The 16,136-nt window shown below is 38.7% G+C and overlaps 1 protein-coding gene across 2 annotated transcripts in view; it reads right to left on the reverse strand.

Annotated features, from left to right (window-relative positions):
• Meltrin overlaps positions 1–15,756 on the reverse strand; it is a 32,386-nt gene extending 16,630 nt beyond the window's left edge. For both annotated transcript variants that reach the window (NM_001032403.2, NM_001032404.3), the window contains exon 1: positions 14,949–15,756. In NM_001032403.2, coding sequence (NP_001027575.1) covers positions 14,949–15,069 — 121 coding nt within the window. In that variant the 5' untranslated portion in view covers positions 15,070–15,756. The remainder of the gene's footprint in view (positions 1–14,948) is intronic.
• Positions 15,757–16,136: the final 380 nt, after the last annotated feature.

Here is a 16,136-nt window from a genome sequence, read left to right on the forward strand (position 1 = left end):
TGCAATGCTCTCCCAGCCATTACATTGTAGGAGTGCTGGCCAACCGACCCTTTGCAGACGTATGTACGTATAAAAGAACTTGGCTGGCTGGCACAAAGTAAAAGCTGGCTTCTTCTGCTGATTGCCAGCATTTCCAATTGCAGCTCGCATTTGGACCGGGCCAAAAAAGGAAATAAAATGCGTGGGACAAGACGCTGTGTTTCCTTTTCTTTTCTTTCCTTTCCAGTGAGGCCATAACGGATTTTTATGTGGTCAATGATCCTTGAGCAACGCACTCGGTTTCCACGGAATTCCCTTTGTTTGCGGGCCTGGGAACAAGAAATTGTTTGCATAAAAAGCGGAAGAAAGAAGACACAGAACACAGGAAAGAGGGCGGATTGTCCGGTTCTTGTGGGCGTGTCCGTCCGGTTGCATATTGCGAATTGCATTGAGAACATATCCATTGTCCTGGGGATCAATGCTTCTAAGGATTCTCTTCTTTTGGTCCATAATGCTGGTCTCTCGGCTAGGTCCTTTCATGTTTTCCATGATTTCATTACTCATTCGTTTGAGGTTACTTGGATTCTACCGGGAGTAATTATCATCAGTTTTCCACAGGCTCACCTAAAACTAGGTCACATCCGCAACCAAAAACCTTGGCAAAATGGCAAGTTATGTGCCAAACTTTTATGAAAATTGAACAAACAGTTGCGCATTTTTCTTTCAGGCCCTTTTCCGTTTGTAGGAAAAACTTTCACAGGCAAAATGGGAAAAATACTCTAAGCATATCAAATTATATTTATTGGCCTGGCCAAAAGTGATTTGGCCTGTCCACGAGTGAGCATGTCATTCCATTTTTGGCTCTTGCCATGTGTCAAACATTTCCAGTTCATTAAAATTTAGCCAACGACTTTGTGGCCATTAACTCATGGCTTAGCCTTGACCATTTTTGGTTTCAGAATTTGGCCGTTTTGGCCGACTTTATGGCAGTGGGTTAGCAAAAACTGCAACTTTACGACTTCTTACGCAATAAGAAATATTGAATAAATTATAAGCATGCAGGACATAAATGGCTATCCTGATATATTATTCATCTAAAGTTTGAACAAGTTTTGAATTCTAAACAATACTCATTCGGCTAATTCGAAATTATTCAAGGCATAATCCAGAGCTTCTTCGACTAAGTGCATAACAGATAAAGTCAACGAACTTAGGAAACTTTACCACACGGCTAAACTTTTCCACATAAAAAGTCTTCCCACTAAAAGTTCGATGGCCAATAAAAATTACTGAAGAAAATTTCGCAAATGTTTGACATATATGTACATATGTATGTATGTACATCATGTATTTATATATGCGTACATAAGTTCCATACTAGCTTATCGATTTTTCAGCTGTCAAAGTGGTTTTATTTGTTTTTTTTTTTTTTGGCACTCCCAAAGATAAGATTTATGCAAACGGTAAAAACGGGTAAGACCCGAATAGTAAAAGCGAGAATTTTTAAAAAATATAGGTGGATTAAGCCAAAGAAAGGGGAACGAGATACCAGAAAAGGTAAATAGTAACCATATGCCATGACTAACAGCTGTTTGGCCAAAACAAAAGGCAATAATGCGAAATGACGGACAAAAATGCAGGAAAAACTGGCAACTAGAAAGAGTAAAAACAACAGCAAACAATGATTATGCTGATGAAGACTCAATTCAGGCCACAAAGCCATTTTGCTATTATCATTTTGGTCCTATCAGATACCCTACCTTCTAGGCCAAATTGTTTTCAGAAGCATCAGATAATCTATCTTACAATTAAATGTTTGCATAACATCAAAATCAGTTTTCTATATACTTGATCTACCAATCATCTATATCCAACTTGCAATGTAAAATTGTAGTTAAAATTTTATGAAAGTAAAGAGAACTTTTAGTATATACTCAGACCGAATTGTAGATTATATTTTCGATAAGGATTGTAGTTTCTTTTGTCTTAGATTATTATTTGGGTGTGTTTTCGCTAGCTGACACAAATTCCCAGCTCTCATTCGCCATTAAAATTGCAACAAAAATGAATGTCTGGCTAAAAATAAATGTCAGACTAAAGCCAAGGGGCAACTTAAAGAGGCGATTACCATCTGTTGCGGGTGACTCACTACTGTGAATAGGGTCGGTAACTTAAGATTCGCTGCCTTTTGCGTGCAGGAAGTGTGCTTCCATGCGATGGCTTACCTGCAAGAACAAAAGAAGAAATTATTATTAAATTAGCATTGCGGAAAAGGATTAACTGAAAGGGGTACCCAGACTGCGCACCGCACTTATTCCCAGTGTCGACCATTATGATTAATAACCACTTATTGTGCGGCGCCGCGACAATCCATCTACAGACAAGATCCAGCGCGGCTACAACTTTCCCAAGATCTGTCAGTTCAAAATCGAAACGCACACGCGTTTCAAATAAATCATACAAGTCAAGATCGCTGCCTCTTTCTCTCTGTTTCAGTCGATTTTTCTTTGCAAAAGTGTGAGAAAAACAAGTTCACTTCCAATGGGTTGCGTTTGGTTTATGGGCTGGGAGATACACAGTATACATTTCATATCTATCACATTAATAATTAATAAATATTCCCCCAGTTTACTCATTTCTTTTTCTTATTTTCAGTTTAATATTTTCTACATTTCTTTAAAGGTCATTCAACAACTAGCATTCTCGTTTTTTTTTCAGTGCAGCCTCGGCTCCTTGTCACAACAGCAATTAAAGCCCACAACTTGTTGTTGTTTAGCCTCAAGTGAAATCGATATCATTTATCGCATAGCGGAAAAGTGGTTTCGGGTGAACATTTTTCGAGTCGAGTTTGGGCGGTCTGTGGGTTTCACATTTGCCATTTTCACCCCGCGGCTGAAAGCCCCCCGTCTTCACAAACTTTCTTGCCCACCGACGGCAGACAACTTTTCAAGGTCGTTCGCTTGGTTAAGCTGAATTTTGCGGTCTCCGATGTAAAGTGCAAAATTTTGCCAATTAACTTGGCGAAAAGCAACAAAACAAAAACATCAACGGAGAAACAGCAGACATTTTGTGAAAATACATGCATATATAGGGGGAATATATTCCAGAGATACAGATATAGATACAGATAGGGTTGCAAGTAAGATACACACTCTTGTTTACCCCCGGCCAAAATTTAAAGAGCCAACAAGTTTTATAATGGAAGAAATGAGCGGGCTCGAAAAAAAATTAAAGCAAATTTATTTTAATGATATTATTTACTTTTATTTTTATTTACACAAGCTGCATCCAAACTCGACCATGTTTTTTAATAAAAATAACAGCGAAACAGCATTTTGCATCTGTGCTATGTTTATTTATTTTTCTTTAACTCATTACCAAAAACCCATAAAATGGCTATGAATAGAAAAGTGTTGTGCAAAATACAAATCCAATTTGGTATCCATTGTGTTTTTAAACACCTAGATAGGCAAATAAATACGTGAATTCAAATTGTCTTGTGAGTTGGTAAACTTTTATGAGAAGGCAGCTGAAAATTTGTGAAATTTGCACTTTATTTGCATCCATATGGTCAGTGAGCAAACCAATTTCGCATTCAGGTTCGGTGGTGAGTGGTTATAGGAAAAGCAACTTTGGCCAAATATGTTGCCAATTAATTGTCATGATGGTGGTTAGCCCCTGTCATTTTTATTTTTTCTTCATAAAAGTATGAGTTTGGGCATCTCGTTCCATTTGAGTTTATCCGGTTGGGCGGCCAGCAGCTCCACAAAAGGCACTCGGAACGGGTTCACTGAACGAATTTAATTGTTTTGCTCTTTTATTTATATGTAGTTTATTTCTTTTTGCACACTCTTTGCTTGAAAATGCGAAAGTTAAGCGTCCAACTAATTGCTGTGACTGCGGATGGTTCAATGATGGTTCCATCGTCGCAACAGGAGCTGCACAAAAGAAATGACGGATCTGTCCTGTTTCGTGGACGATGGCTCGCCGTTTTTAGGGCCATATAATTGCTAATTACAGCAATGCGTTTGCTTTAATTAACAATCTGAAGGAGTGCAGAATGGGGCACATTAATTAAAGACCAAGATTAAGCGAATGAAAGGGAAGGCATTTCCACAGGAAATGTTATAAATTAAAAGCGCGACACAGAAATAAAGCGAAACATAAAAAATGCGAAATGTGAAAGAGGGAATTCGTTTAGCTGAAAATGTAATAAACTCGGCGGCCGTAAGTGCTACAAGCTTGTGTTTAATGCAACGAATAAAAGCTGAGAATGCCTCAAAATGAAAACACTTGCAAACTAAAATATCCCCCACTTGTGCTTGGCACACCCACTTTTCCGATTGAAACACACCTTGAGCCAACTCGCTTATATGCAAATTTCACGTCCCCTTCGTCATTCCTGCAACAACGTCAATAACAGCAAAAACAAAATAAAAATGGAGAGAAAAAATTCACTAGAAGAAGACCAAGTACAAGAACAATGGGTCGTGTGGGGCATGTGTCACGGAAGTGTAGCCCATGTTGCCCCCCAGTGCCTCGCAATCGCCCAAGGACACTCATTAAAGGCTTAGAACACGACGAGCGTGCAGCCGAAAGCAAATTTGATCTGGGCTCGAGAAATTCATAGTAAATGTATGTAGATACATTCATATGTATGTATGTGTACCTGCGAGATGCTAAACTTGCATCTTGTATCCGTTTGGTTTGCTCTTATCTCTGGCCAATTGGCTATGCCAATGGGTTTGCCGAAGGACGCATAAATTAACACCCCTTAAGGACGCAGTACGTGTTTCTTGTTTCTTATTTTTGTTTTGACGCAATCAATAACAAAGAATCTGGCTGAAAATTAATTGTGGGCGCACGAAAAAAAAGGGCAGGACCCGCATGGAAATACAATATCCAGTGGCATCTACAGTTCCTAGAACTTCAAAACGAGGAGCATTTGGCAGTGACAAGGACGCACAACTGCAATGCCAGATGTTGCAGCTCAAAAGGGGATTGTTAAAAATGCAATAAATATTGAAGAAAGTTATATTACAAACTTGAGGAATAAATTTTAAGAAGTTAATCCAATACTAAGTACATATATGTACTTCAAATATAAGAAACCATAAAATCTTTATAACCAAGGGCTATTTTTATTTCAGTGTGCTTCTTATCAGCTCGCAATGAAATACCCAGAAGTGCGTCAGAGGGCGTAGATTGCAGTAATTAAGTAGAGGAGAGCCTTCACTTGAGGGCTAAGCTGGGTTAACCAATGCCAACGACAGCAGACTCCACTTCAAGCTCCAATTCAAAGAAAAACAAAACAATCAAGGACGGCCAGTGTCCAAAAAATAAAAAAAAAAAATAGTAATATCAAATGTCTTAAAATTCAACACTGTTGGCCGCCCACAGCATGTAATGCAATTTCCTGGCAAACAAAAAAAAAACTACAACAATTAAGTTATTTTTGAGCTCTACTAAACAAATCATAAAAGTGAAATCTAAGCAAACGCAGCCAAGAAAATGAACTAAAATTGTAAACTACAAAATCAATGAAACTTTCTTTTCGCCGATGATGGCCGATGAAAGCGGCCCGTTCAAGAAGCATGACGAGTGAAAAAACCCGAACGTTTCCAAAGATCTATTGAAAATTGCATGACCATAAACCTTTCAAGATACGGAAGTGGCTCTGCTCTGTACAGATGATGCGATGACTTGGCCGAGGGTCGCGCATACAGTTGTATGTTTTCGGAAAAGTAATTGAAGCTAATTGGGTTAACCCTATTTCTGTGTGCCTAATTAATCCCGCCAAAAGTCTAGAGAATATGAACGATCACTTGAGACGACTCTGGCGCCTGTGCGAAAATATATATATAAAAGCATATATATTTAATTCATTTTCTCTGGTGGACTGGACCGACCAGTTTGGCCTGTAATACATTGTTCTTTTTTTTTTTTTGCCAGAATTATATTGAATATGATTCACCAGCCAGTTCTACGAATCGCTACATTCGCTGTCATGCTAATGAGAAGATGAGACACGCTCGGCCCTATGAACTAGACGAGGTATAGATACAGATAGACTTGGCAAATGATTTACTCCGTTGAATCTTTGTCAATGAACTCAGCCGCCAAGGGGGCCAATGGAAAAGAAGCCCCACCTCCCTTCACCTCGTTGACCCAATTGAGTTGAGCAATTTTCTGATGCTGTTTATTAGATTTCATGCGGCGCTCAATTGTAGCCGTCAGTCTAGGCTTGATTTGTCAACAGCTCGCCATTTGCATCCATTTGCTACCGACGCACGCATTTCTCAGATACTTTTGCTGCACGTTACTGATGCCTTGTTCTAAAGTGTAATTAAAGCGATTATCGCAATGGGGGTATTTCATCAAATTACGTCTATCTACCAGGCTGACAAGGCAGGAAGCTCGCTCTACATATCAAGCGAGCGGCTTAAATGTACAGCTTCAATTTACAGTTCTGAGTTACGTATCTTTAAGATGGTAAATGCCGGACAAATTATGATCTTGTGTTTGTTTGATTAGATTAGCTGTGCGCATGATTTAGGGCCGCTTATAAATTGCATTTAAAATAAACAGAGTATTATGCGTAGATATAAAATATATATAATTACAATTTATAAAGAATTTGTAGAGCCAGTTGATTGGCAGTACTATAAGCACTTAAGAAGATATTGATGTTATCTAGAATGATATATTTTCAAGTGCTTAAGTTGTTTCTTACAAGAAAATCGATTGTTTAACTTGATATTCGAAATTTTTATGATATCTCGATAGCTACTTCAAATTTGTATATAATGCAAGCATTTGTTTAATCCGAATCATATGACGACAAGCCCTCGGTGAGCTGGACAAACATTGCGGTGCGCTGTTTGCTCTGTTTTGCCAACTGCCAACCGAATTGACAATTTGTCTACCGTCCAATTGAAAATTTCCCATCAGCAATTATGCAAGGAATAACAAACAATCCGTGAAGCCGGGAAGGATTCTCCTCAGAATTTCAGCCATATGTACATACACACAAAACGATGGCCTGAGACAGCTTGTCGTGTTGGCATTTTTGTTTGTCATTCGTTATCGACGAATGCGAATGCGAATGCAGGCCATTCGGAGGAGCAATCGATGTAATTTGCGAATGTGGAGCGACTCGGGGCAGGAAATTGGAGCGGATCAGGCTTGAATTGAAAGCCGGCAAAGGCGGGAAGTCTTAGCAGTGGACACATCGACACGCTCTACATACTTTCAGCTACGCTCCACGAGAAGTTGATGAAATTGCCACGCGTAATTGGCAATTTACGTAATCCGGCATTAATTGCCAGCGCGACCAATCGAATGTCAGTAGCCTACGAGCCATTAAATAATATAAACTAAAAAACAAAACAATGCGTCCCGAATCGGTGTGATTCATAGGTGGCTTCCTCTAGCTAGCTAGCTGACTCAGTGCACGTGCATGTTGTCTTCATTAAAGGTTGAAAAGTATCTAAGTTAGTGGGGTTAGCCACAATGGGGTGGCGTGCTCAAGGTGCTCATTGTGCACGTGTTAACTCAAATGAGTCATGTACAATTGCGATTGTTTGGCTGCCGAGTGGGAAGGATACAATGTATAATCAGGTGTGGAATTATTAAAGGATTGAAATTGCCAAGGTCACCTTTAATCGCTCATAGACGGGAAGATATTCATATTAAATCAATAGATACTATATCGAATACAAGTTAGTTTCAGATGTTAGAGATTACCACCACAAGTTTCAGATGACTTTGGAAATACAATCTTATTATTTAATAATGTGCGCATAAAACTGAAGAGCTACTTCCAGATGGGATTTCCATTTGCTGCTTAATAGACCAGAAACAGTAACCGACTTTCCCCAACTATAATTTATATAAATAAGCTCCCTTGATGTTTAATAGTAGTTTATCAGCTCGCCAAGTGTGCTGTAAGTAGCAGATATGTGCGTACATCCAAGTACGTACATATGTACATCCGCCGGATATATCATGTTGAAGGGAGCTTCAATAAAATTAAGTTTCATTGCAGGGAAATTTACACCCGATTATATGGTAATCAGAAACCAGAAGAAGTGACTAACTAACTAACATAACATAATAGCAATTAACTAATGTCAGTTAATAAGTGGCCGGCAAAAGGGAAAAAGCCAACACGTGCCAAGTGCAAACTTGCAAAAGGTTAGGTAACCATGTATAGCAATTGCCTGTGACTTTCAGAGCACTCAAAACATTAAAAGTATTGCAAAAGCTCATCATTCAACAATGATATTTCCTAATTATTTTAAAGAGTCATATAATAGATAAAACATTTTTAAGGCTTGAATCATAAAATACAGATAATAGAAGCGTTGTATAAGCGGAACCGGAAATGTAAAGTCCAATCTAAAGTCAGCAAAGTTTTGGCAAATCCCGAGGAATGTGTCATATCCTAGAGATAATTTCAACTCATATTACAAATTTTATTTGAATTTATTTTATAGAGTATCTTTGCATAGCTGCCGCTGCCTTAGTTATTCCATTTTCATCATCGCTCCTTTCTTTTTGTTTTTTTGTTTTTCATAATTATTAATTAACGCCCTCGAACAATGGCATCCACTCAGCTGGTGGAGAAGAGCTGTTGCTCTAATCTTTGTGCTTTGTCTGGCGAGCTCCTCGCGTGGAGATGCCATACCCCATGCCCCATCACCATGCCCCAAACCCTTGACCGTCGGGTGGGTATACTTTATGGTTCGTTGGCTCTGCTCCCAATATGTAGTAGTACACACAAGTAGCTCAGCCATCTGCTTATCGCTCTTCGATAAATCGAGGAGAACCACTCCGCTTCCACAGTGTAAAACGAATTAAAATGCAACAAAATAAAAGATGCATCCAGCTCCAGAGGAAAATGTGTAACGCGGCGGCAGTCGAACAGCACACGAAATTTCACGAGATAAAAATAAAATCGGAAGAGAAGAGAACCCACAAAATATTAGCGCCGGCATGTTAATTCAATTAGCTAGCGAATGGCGCTGTTTTTCCTTTTCGGTGTTTATGGGTCGAAGATTTTGGTTCATTTCAGTTGTGTCTCCTCTATTTTTTTTTATATTTTGTTTACAAGCTGGTCTAATAGTTGCTGCATCGCTCTTTGAGGTTTACTTTGAGCGATTAGCATAGTGGCCACATAATGTGACATCATTCTTCCTGACCTAACACAATTTTGATGAGGTAATAAAAGAAGGGTAATCGAATCACTGAAGTTTTCAGTTCATTGACTTTTATATGAAATAAATTATTTGTAATCATATTATGAAGTGTAAAATTTTTATATTTTGATAAATATATATATATATATATATATATATATAAGAAAAGTAAGAAGTTTTAAGTGTATTTATGGCTTAAGATAAACACTTCTCTACCAATAGTTTTATCCCATAAACTCACTTCTAACACCTCTGTAAAATCCAGTTCTGTATGACCTACAAAGCTTTTGTGAAGTAATTTATAATAGTGCGAGGCTCCCAAAAATAAACAGACCCGTAAGCGCAAACAAATAAAAATGTAATTACAGCGGGCAGCAACCAAGTTGTGTTAACCAAAACTTTTACAGGCTTTTGTTAAAAAAAACGAGAGCGTAAACAGAAATCGGGTGTTTCTAAAGTTCATCGACCCCCACAAAGCAGCTACGTCATCGTTTCTAGAGGATGTCACCGCACTTTTTTCCCAGTCTGTTTAGCATTCAAAAAAGTAAGCACTGAACACACACCTACGAAATGCGAGAGAGAGGGGATCCGAAACAGTAACAGAGATAGCCTGATGTGCATGAGTGATTCCCAGTGCGTTGGATTGCGAAAAGTGCAATTTGCAAATGCAACCGAAATGCAACAGTCGAAAAGTTCGCAATGACTCACAATAAAGGTAAATTAGCAACTGCCCAGGCACGAAACGAACCCAAATTCGAATCCGTACCCAGCTCACTGACCATAACCAGGAAGAGGTTTAAACTGCACTGCGAGAAATTAAGGGATTGATGCAGAGTGATATGATCAAGAGAATCTAAAATGTATAGTAGAAAAGCGAAGCAAGTAAACTGTTTGTCAAAACATCAAATGAGAACAATAACTATAAAAATAAGTTGTTTAAATGCAAGCGAATATAAAAAGTTAATATATTTACATTTTTTGAATATATATAGGTAATTTAGAAAAAAAGTTCATACGAACTAACTATTTTTAACAAATCTACTTCCTTTGGCATTGATGAAACTTTAGATGATTGCATATATAATATTTTTTAAAGTGTAGTCTTCCAGCTTGTTCCCGGATTCAATCTAGCGTGTTGTCGCATTTCCGTTGCGAATATTCGCTGCCGCCGCTGTTGTTGTTGCCGCATCCCATTACTGATGCTAGTCAGTGCACAACAACAACAACTACAACAACAAATGCCAATAGCTCTATGCATAAATTAACCAAAACCGAAACAGAACGAAGCCGACTGAACTGCAGAGTGCTATTTTCCATTAAGAAGAGATCCCAAGCTCGGTTTGTCCTCCGTTTTTATGATTATTTATTCACTTGATTGCTTTTGGCCTTTCACTGTTCCCTGAACCGCTCAGCTCAGCTGAGTTCTTTTATTTTGATTAATCATCGTGGGGCTTACCTTGTGCCAGCTCCTCTTCACCTCAGCCTTGCCCTGCTTATCCCGCTCCACCACAGTCCCCCGCTTTCCATTATAGCCCCCCCCCCAATCCCCGCTCCTCGCTCCCTTTTCAATTCCCAATCAAGCGTTGCATTGGCATTGCACAACAACAAAAACAGCAGCCACAATTGATGCCCGACTGAATGCACTCGGAAAAAGTTTAGTAATTTACCGATGAAAGGTGCATCTTAGAATCATCTTTTCATATAACACACCACATAAACTGTAAGTTTAGTGTTTAACTTTATTTACGATTTTAAAAAGAAGAGCTCCGATGAATTTTCCCCAGTGCATATGCAATGCATTTCATCTCCCACGTCAGGCATTTCTTTGTTATTTGTTTGGCTGCCTGTTTAGAGGAAATTGCTGCTGCTGCTGCAAACAAACGTGATTTCCTTTGGCTGTTGGCATAAACAAAGTTTTTCAAGTGCTTTCTTGGGGCATTCCTTCGTTGCCTCACTGTACAGGGGGTGCCAACGGGAATGCGATTGTGATTGTGAGTGTGATTGCTCTTACCAACTCTCCCACTGAATGACTAATGCAAAAGCCGCATTTCCCACTTTCCGGGGTTGTCTGGCAAACTCACCCTGGTTAAGTTAGGGAAATAGAGTCATAAATAACATGAGTTGCCCTCGCAGCACTTTGTTTCAGTTTTTTTTTTGTCTGGAGTGTGGTAAATATTTCCATGCACTCCATCCCTTGTTCTTGTGGTGTAATTAAACTAGCTTTAATTTAGGCTTAATCTCCGCACTGCATTGCTCACACACGTAACCCACTCGGGGATGCAACCCCTCACTGAAGGCTGATGATGATAATCGAGGGGAATTCCAGGCACGTGGCCAGGTCAAAAGTGAATCAGCGAGCCCGCCACGGCACACGTGTCTTCATTCTGCCCCAATTATATAGTAATGACCCACTCAATTCAAGGCAAATCCATTTCTATCGATTTCTATATAATAGGGAGAACGAAATTCGCTTAGATACAAAAGATATTATTGCAGTTTACTGGAAACAAAGACAGCTAAATTGATATTGAATATAGACACAAAGTTGGCGAAAAGAACCCTTAAAATATTCTCATTAAATAAAAGCAAAAATCTTTCTATACAAATTGTATCTTTTGGGTCCCACTTTTCAACTACTTGAAATATTGACAGCTTTCCGCATTCGTCTATTATTTCTTAATTGCTGCGGGGTATCCTCCTACCCTCCAGGTTGCTTTTTAAAGTAGATTTCCTGGAGTCTTTATGCCCCTTTGTCAAGCTCTCTAAACACGTTCTATGAGGCGACGCAATTTATGCAAATGTCGTTCAATTCCAAGTCTCAGACCAGGAGAAAGACCACTAATGTATGCATGCTCATAGGCTTCCGTTGCCAGTCGAGAGAAAGGGAGAACTGGAGAATCAGAGTATCAGAGAATTGGTGAAGAATATTCGAAGAAGCTCGTTCCATTTAAATTCTTTTGACCTGACTCAATCAAGAGAAGCTTGGTGTCCAGTCAAGAGCTGGAAACCATTCTGTAAATTGAGTTGAGCCTCAATTAAGACGATCACTGCGATGCTGATGACGATCGGCTTGGCTGGTTGACCACTTGAGTTACCGCATAGTTAGAAGCCCACTTGGAAAGGTAGAAACTGCTTGACAGTTGCATTTTAATGCAATACTCGATTATGGCCAAGTCTAACTGGCTCCCACGCTCTAAGCCAAGCCCATTTAAGGCCTCTTCAATGCCGCATATTAATGATCCTGCTGTCTTGCCTTTAACTCGTGATAATGATAATGGTAAGTTGTTCAACTTGGGTAAACAAAAGGGCGCGATAAAGAAAGCAAACCCGACTATCTGCTTCAGGGGCGTGTCTCCTGATGTCTCAAGAATATTTACGAAAAGCATGGGAAATGCGTATAAAACCATGTAAGCGCACAGGAAATATACTAATTAAGCGCAATTATATTTCGTATTTGACCAAAACAGAATAAGTATGATTGCGTATACAATGGTCAAAACTAGTAAAATAAGATTTCTACAAAGAAATTTCAAATAAATACTATGTATAAATAAAGTAGTTATAACATAAGAAACAATAATTTCATGTTTCTCAGTCTGAAAAACAACTAATTACATTTTTTGATAATTATCTAGTGAACCTCCTACTCACTTTTGAGTAACGAGGAGTCTTACCTCACCGAACCTCTTACTTTCGGCCATTTCGGAGGTTGCCGCTTTGCCATATAATTGCGCAAATGACATAAAAATGGTTAAGAAAACGCCAGCAGTTGGCAACAACTACAAAAATCGAACAATGGCAACAGCCTAACCGCGAACAAGAAACGAGTTGCCAAAAGAAGTGGTGGCCAGAAGAATATGGAGGTTCGAGTTTGGATTCGAGTGTGCGCTTAAGGCGCTGACCTTTTGGGGCCAGAATCGTTGACGATGACAATGAAATATACGTACGTACGTACATGTAAAAAGTGAATACTCTGGTACACGAAAAAAAAGAGTTAACAGCACAAGAAGTGTTGGTACCAATTGTGACCCACAAAGGGGGCTTTTTTCGTAGAGGAAAAGGGAAAAGCCAAAGAAGAAAGTTTTTGCCTGACAGATAAATCTTTCACAAAGAGAGTAAAAGTTAAGCATTGCAGTGCATTTAAAATCGATTTTTTTCCCCTTTTTGGAGCATGTAATTTTTTTGTTTTTCTGTGCGGACAAGGGCCAAACGAATCATTTGAGTTGCTAAATTAAATGGTACGTGAGTGAAGGCAATCAGTGAATTTGCATGGAAAGTGCTGCCCTAGAGGCGCCTTTCTATCTGCGAACTACGTGAGATTTTGATAAAAGCGACACTCAGATAAGCTAAATGCCCAACCTGCCAATATCCAAACACCCCACGGATGGCACTCATCACAAATGGGCAAAACAAAGCGAAAGCCACTCCATAACCAAGATAGCCAAGTGCCAAGTGGCCCACAGGGCTGTGGGGTGGGCATTTGGGCGGTTATACCTATATCTATACACACATTCGAGTCTGTCGCAATCCAGGGGCCCTGCAACTGCCAATCCGTGTGGTGGAAGTAGCCAGGCCAGTGACAAAATCAACAAAATAGAAGCTGGTTTTTCAAGGTTGTTCAGATGCGCGAGAGTTTAACAAATGACAGAAAAGGGGTTTCTAGTGGAACTAAAAGTGAGCACAGTGGTCGAGGATATGCGCAGATCAAGTGATCAACTATTTGCAGAAATATGCAATGAATAATTTCTAATGAGTCGTTTAAAATTTAAAATAATTCTGATCTGTATAATAAATTACAGATACTTATTTTAAATGAAAATTAATTAAAATCTCTGAATAATTCGTAAACAGAAAGAACATCGAACCCGATCGTCATACGCACAATTAGTAAGCAAACAAAGGCTACTTATTTATCTAAGAAAACTTACATATTATTAGTTGTTTTGTCTTATTAGAAAGTATTAATATTATTCATTAAACGGAATTTATATTGCTTAATTTAATGTGAATTTAATGGTCAATATTTTTATGTGTTGCGACTTGATAGTAGCCCAATCACAGAATGACTCACGAACAGATAGTATATCTAACTTATATCCCCATTTCGTTGCTGATACTAACACTTGCATAAATTGTTATCAATTTTCCTTTAAATACATTTAACTCATTCTTTGCAGGCCATTTTAACCACTGTACTTGTGCGATTGGTTAGCTGAACTTGATTAAGCAACAACCTCGATTCAAGAGCGGCAAGAAGAATATTGATTGGAGTAGGTGAAACTCAAACTAGTTATTGATAAGACATCAGTTTAACTAAGAAATAGTTTTAGAATTGACAAAATGGTACTTTATTATTCTGTCACTCAAAATATGCATAATTAAGTTATTTTCCAGACACATCTGTTCACATATTGCAGTTGTGATACCCTAAAAATCACTTCTTTCCTCAACCATCTGCCATTATTAATGAAATATGAAATGAATATTAATATGAATATGAAATATATATTAAATAAATAAGGATATAGTCACCATTTTTATTTGGTAATATTTATAATTAAATTTCTATAGTTAATAAATATAAATAGCAAACTAACATTTTTGTATGTTTTCATGAATTGCGATATTGGTAACCATGGTAACCAAAAAAGTTGAAATTAGCAAAGAAGATTCTTTGTTGTTTAAATCCACCTGTAGGCTAGTGGAAACCAACAGGGGAGGATGCATTTGAATTTCCCCCGGACTTAAGCGACTTTTCAGGGAACTCACCTTTTGACTTTTCTCCTTCCGACTGATGGAACGCCGTCGCTTCCGCCGGCTGCAGAATGTGTTGTTGCAAGCATGTGTTGAGCAGCAGCAGCGGTAGCAAAAACAAATGCAAGTGCAACATTTTCAGATCGTTGCTATATAGCCTATGTTGTTGTTGTCGTCTCTGTTGATGTTTTTGTCGATGCAGCGAGATATTTGCTTTTTTGCTGGCGATAGTGAAGTTTGTTGTTGTTGCCGCGGGGCCAATGTGGTGACATCACATTTCCTGCAGCATCTTTTGATTTTGGGTTTTGTGCGGAGGGGTGTTATTGCCAGCAGGATGGGGATTTCTTAAAACTCTCTTGCACCATTCGCAAAATATAAATAATGCTGCTATTAAGAAACAACAACAATATCACGCGCGCAAATGGAGAACAAAAACAAACACAAGCAGATTTTGCAGCTACTAATCTAACGGCTTTTGTGTTCTGTTTTGCTATCTGCTGCTGGCTCTCTCTCTCTTGCTCTTCGAGCCCCTCTCGCTCTATCTCACTCTCTTCTTATTCCTATTGGAATTTTCTAATCTGCGAGGCGTTACTCTTGCAATTCGCAAGACATCTTTTAATTTATCATAATAGCATTTATTCGGGGCTGGGCACTATCAAATCGGTGCCAGTTTTGCATTTATTTTCGGGGGCTTTAATTCAATTTACTCTTGACACAATCGCTTCACACACACACTCAGAAATGCACAAGCACACACGAACGCGAAAAAGTCAGAGCAGCAAGCGAACGCGACATCACCGTTCGGTGGCCGAAGTTGTTTTGAATCGAGTTTCTACATATGTGTGGCTATACGTGTTTTCAGTGTGACCAGACGTATCGTTATGCGAAATGCCAAAAATACATCGGTTACAAGATTGGTGTGTCCGCTAAGTAAGGTTTTTGTCTTTGCTAATTCAAACAATCGATAACTTCCGATACCACTAGAGATGGGCAATATGCTCTACGACTTATCGCTATCGACTTTTGGCGCGAAGTTTAAATTTTAAATATTTTATTACACATATAGTAATAGTAATATTTATTAAAAATATACCACAAATTTTCCATGTTACTTATAATAGAACAGAAATTCGTTTAAAAATGTATGTTTTCTTAAGATTGTGTTGCTTTTCATCACCGACCCAACTAACCAACTTTACGGCA

Source organism: Drosophila melanogaster, chromosome 3R (genome assembly GCF_000001215.4).
Source record: "Drosophila melanogaster chromosome 3R".
NCBI lineage: Eukaryota > Metazoa > Arthropoda > Insecta > Diptera > Drosophilidae > Drosophila > Drosophila melanogaster.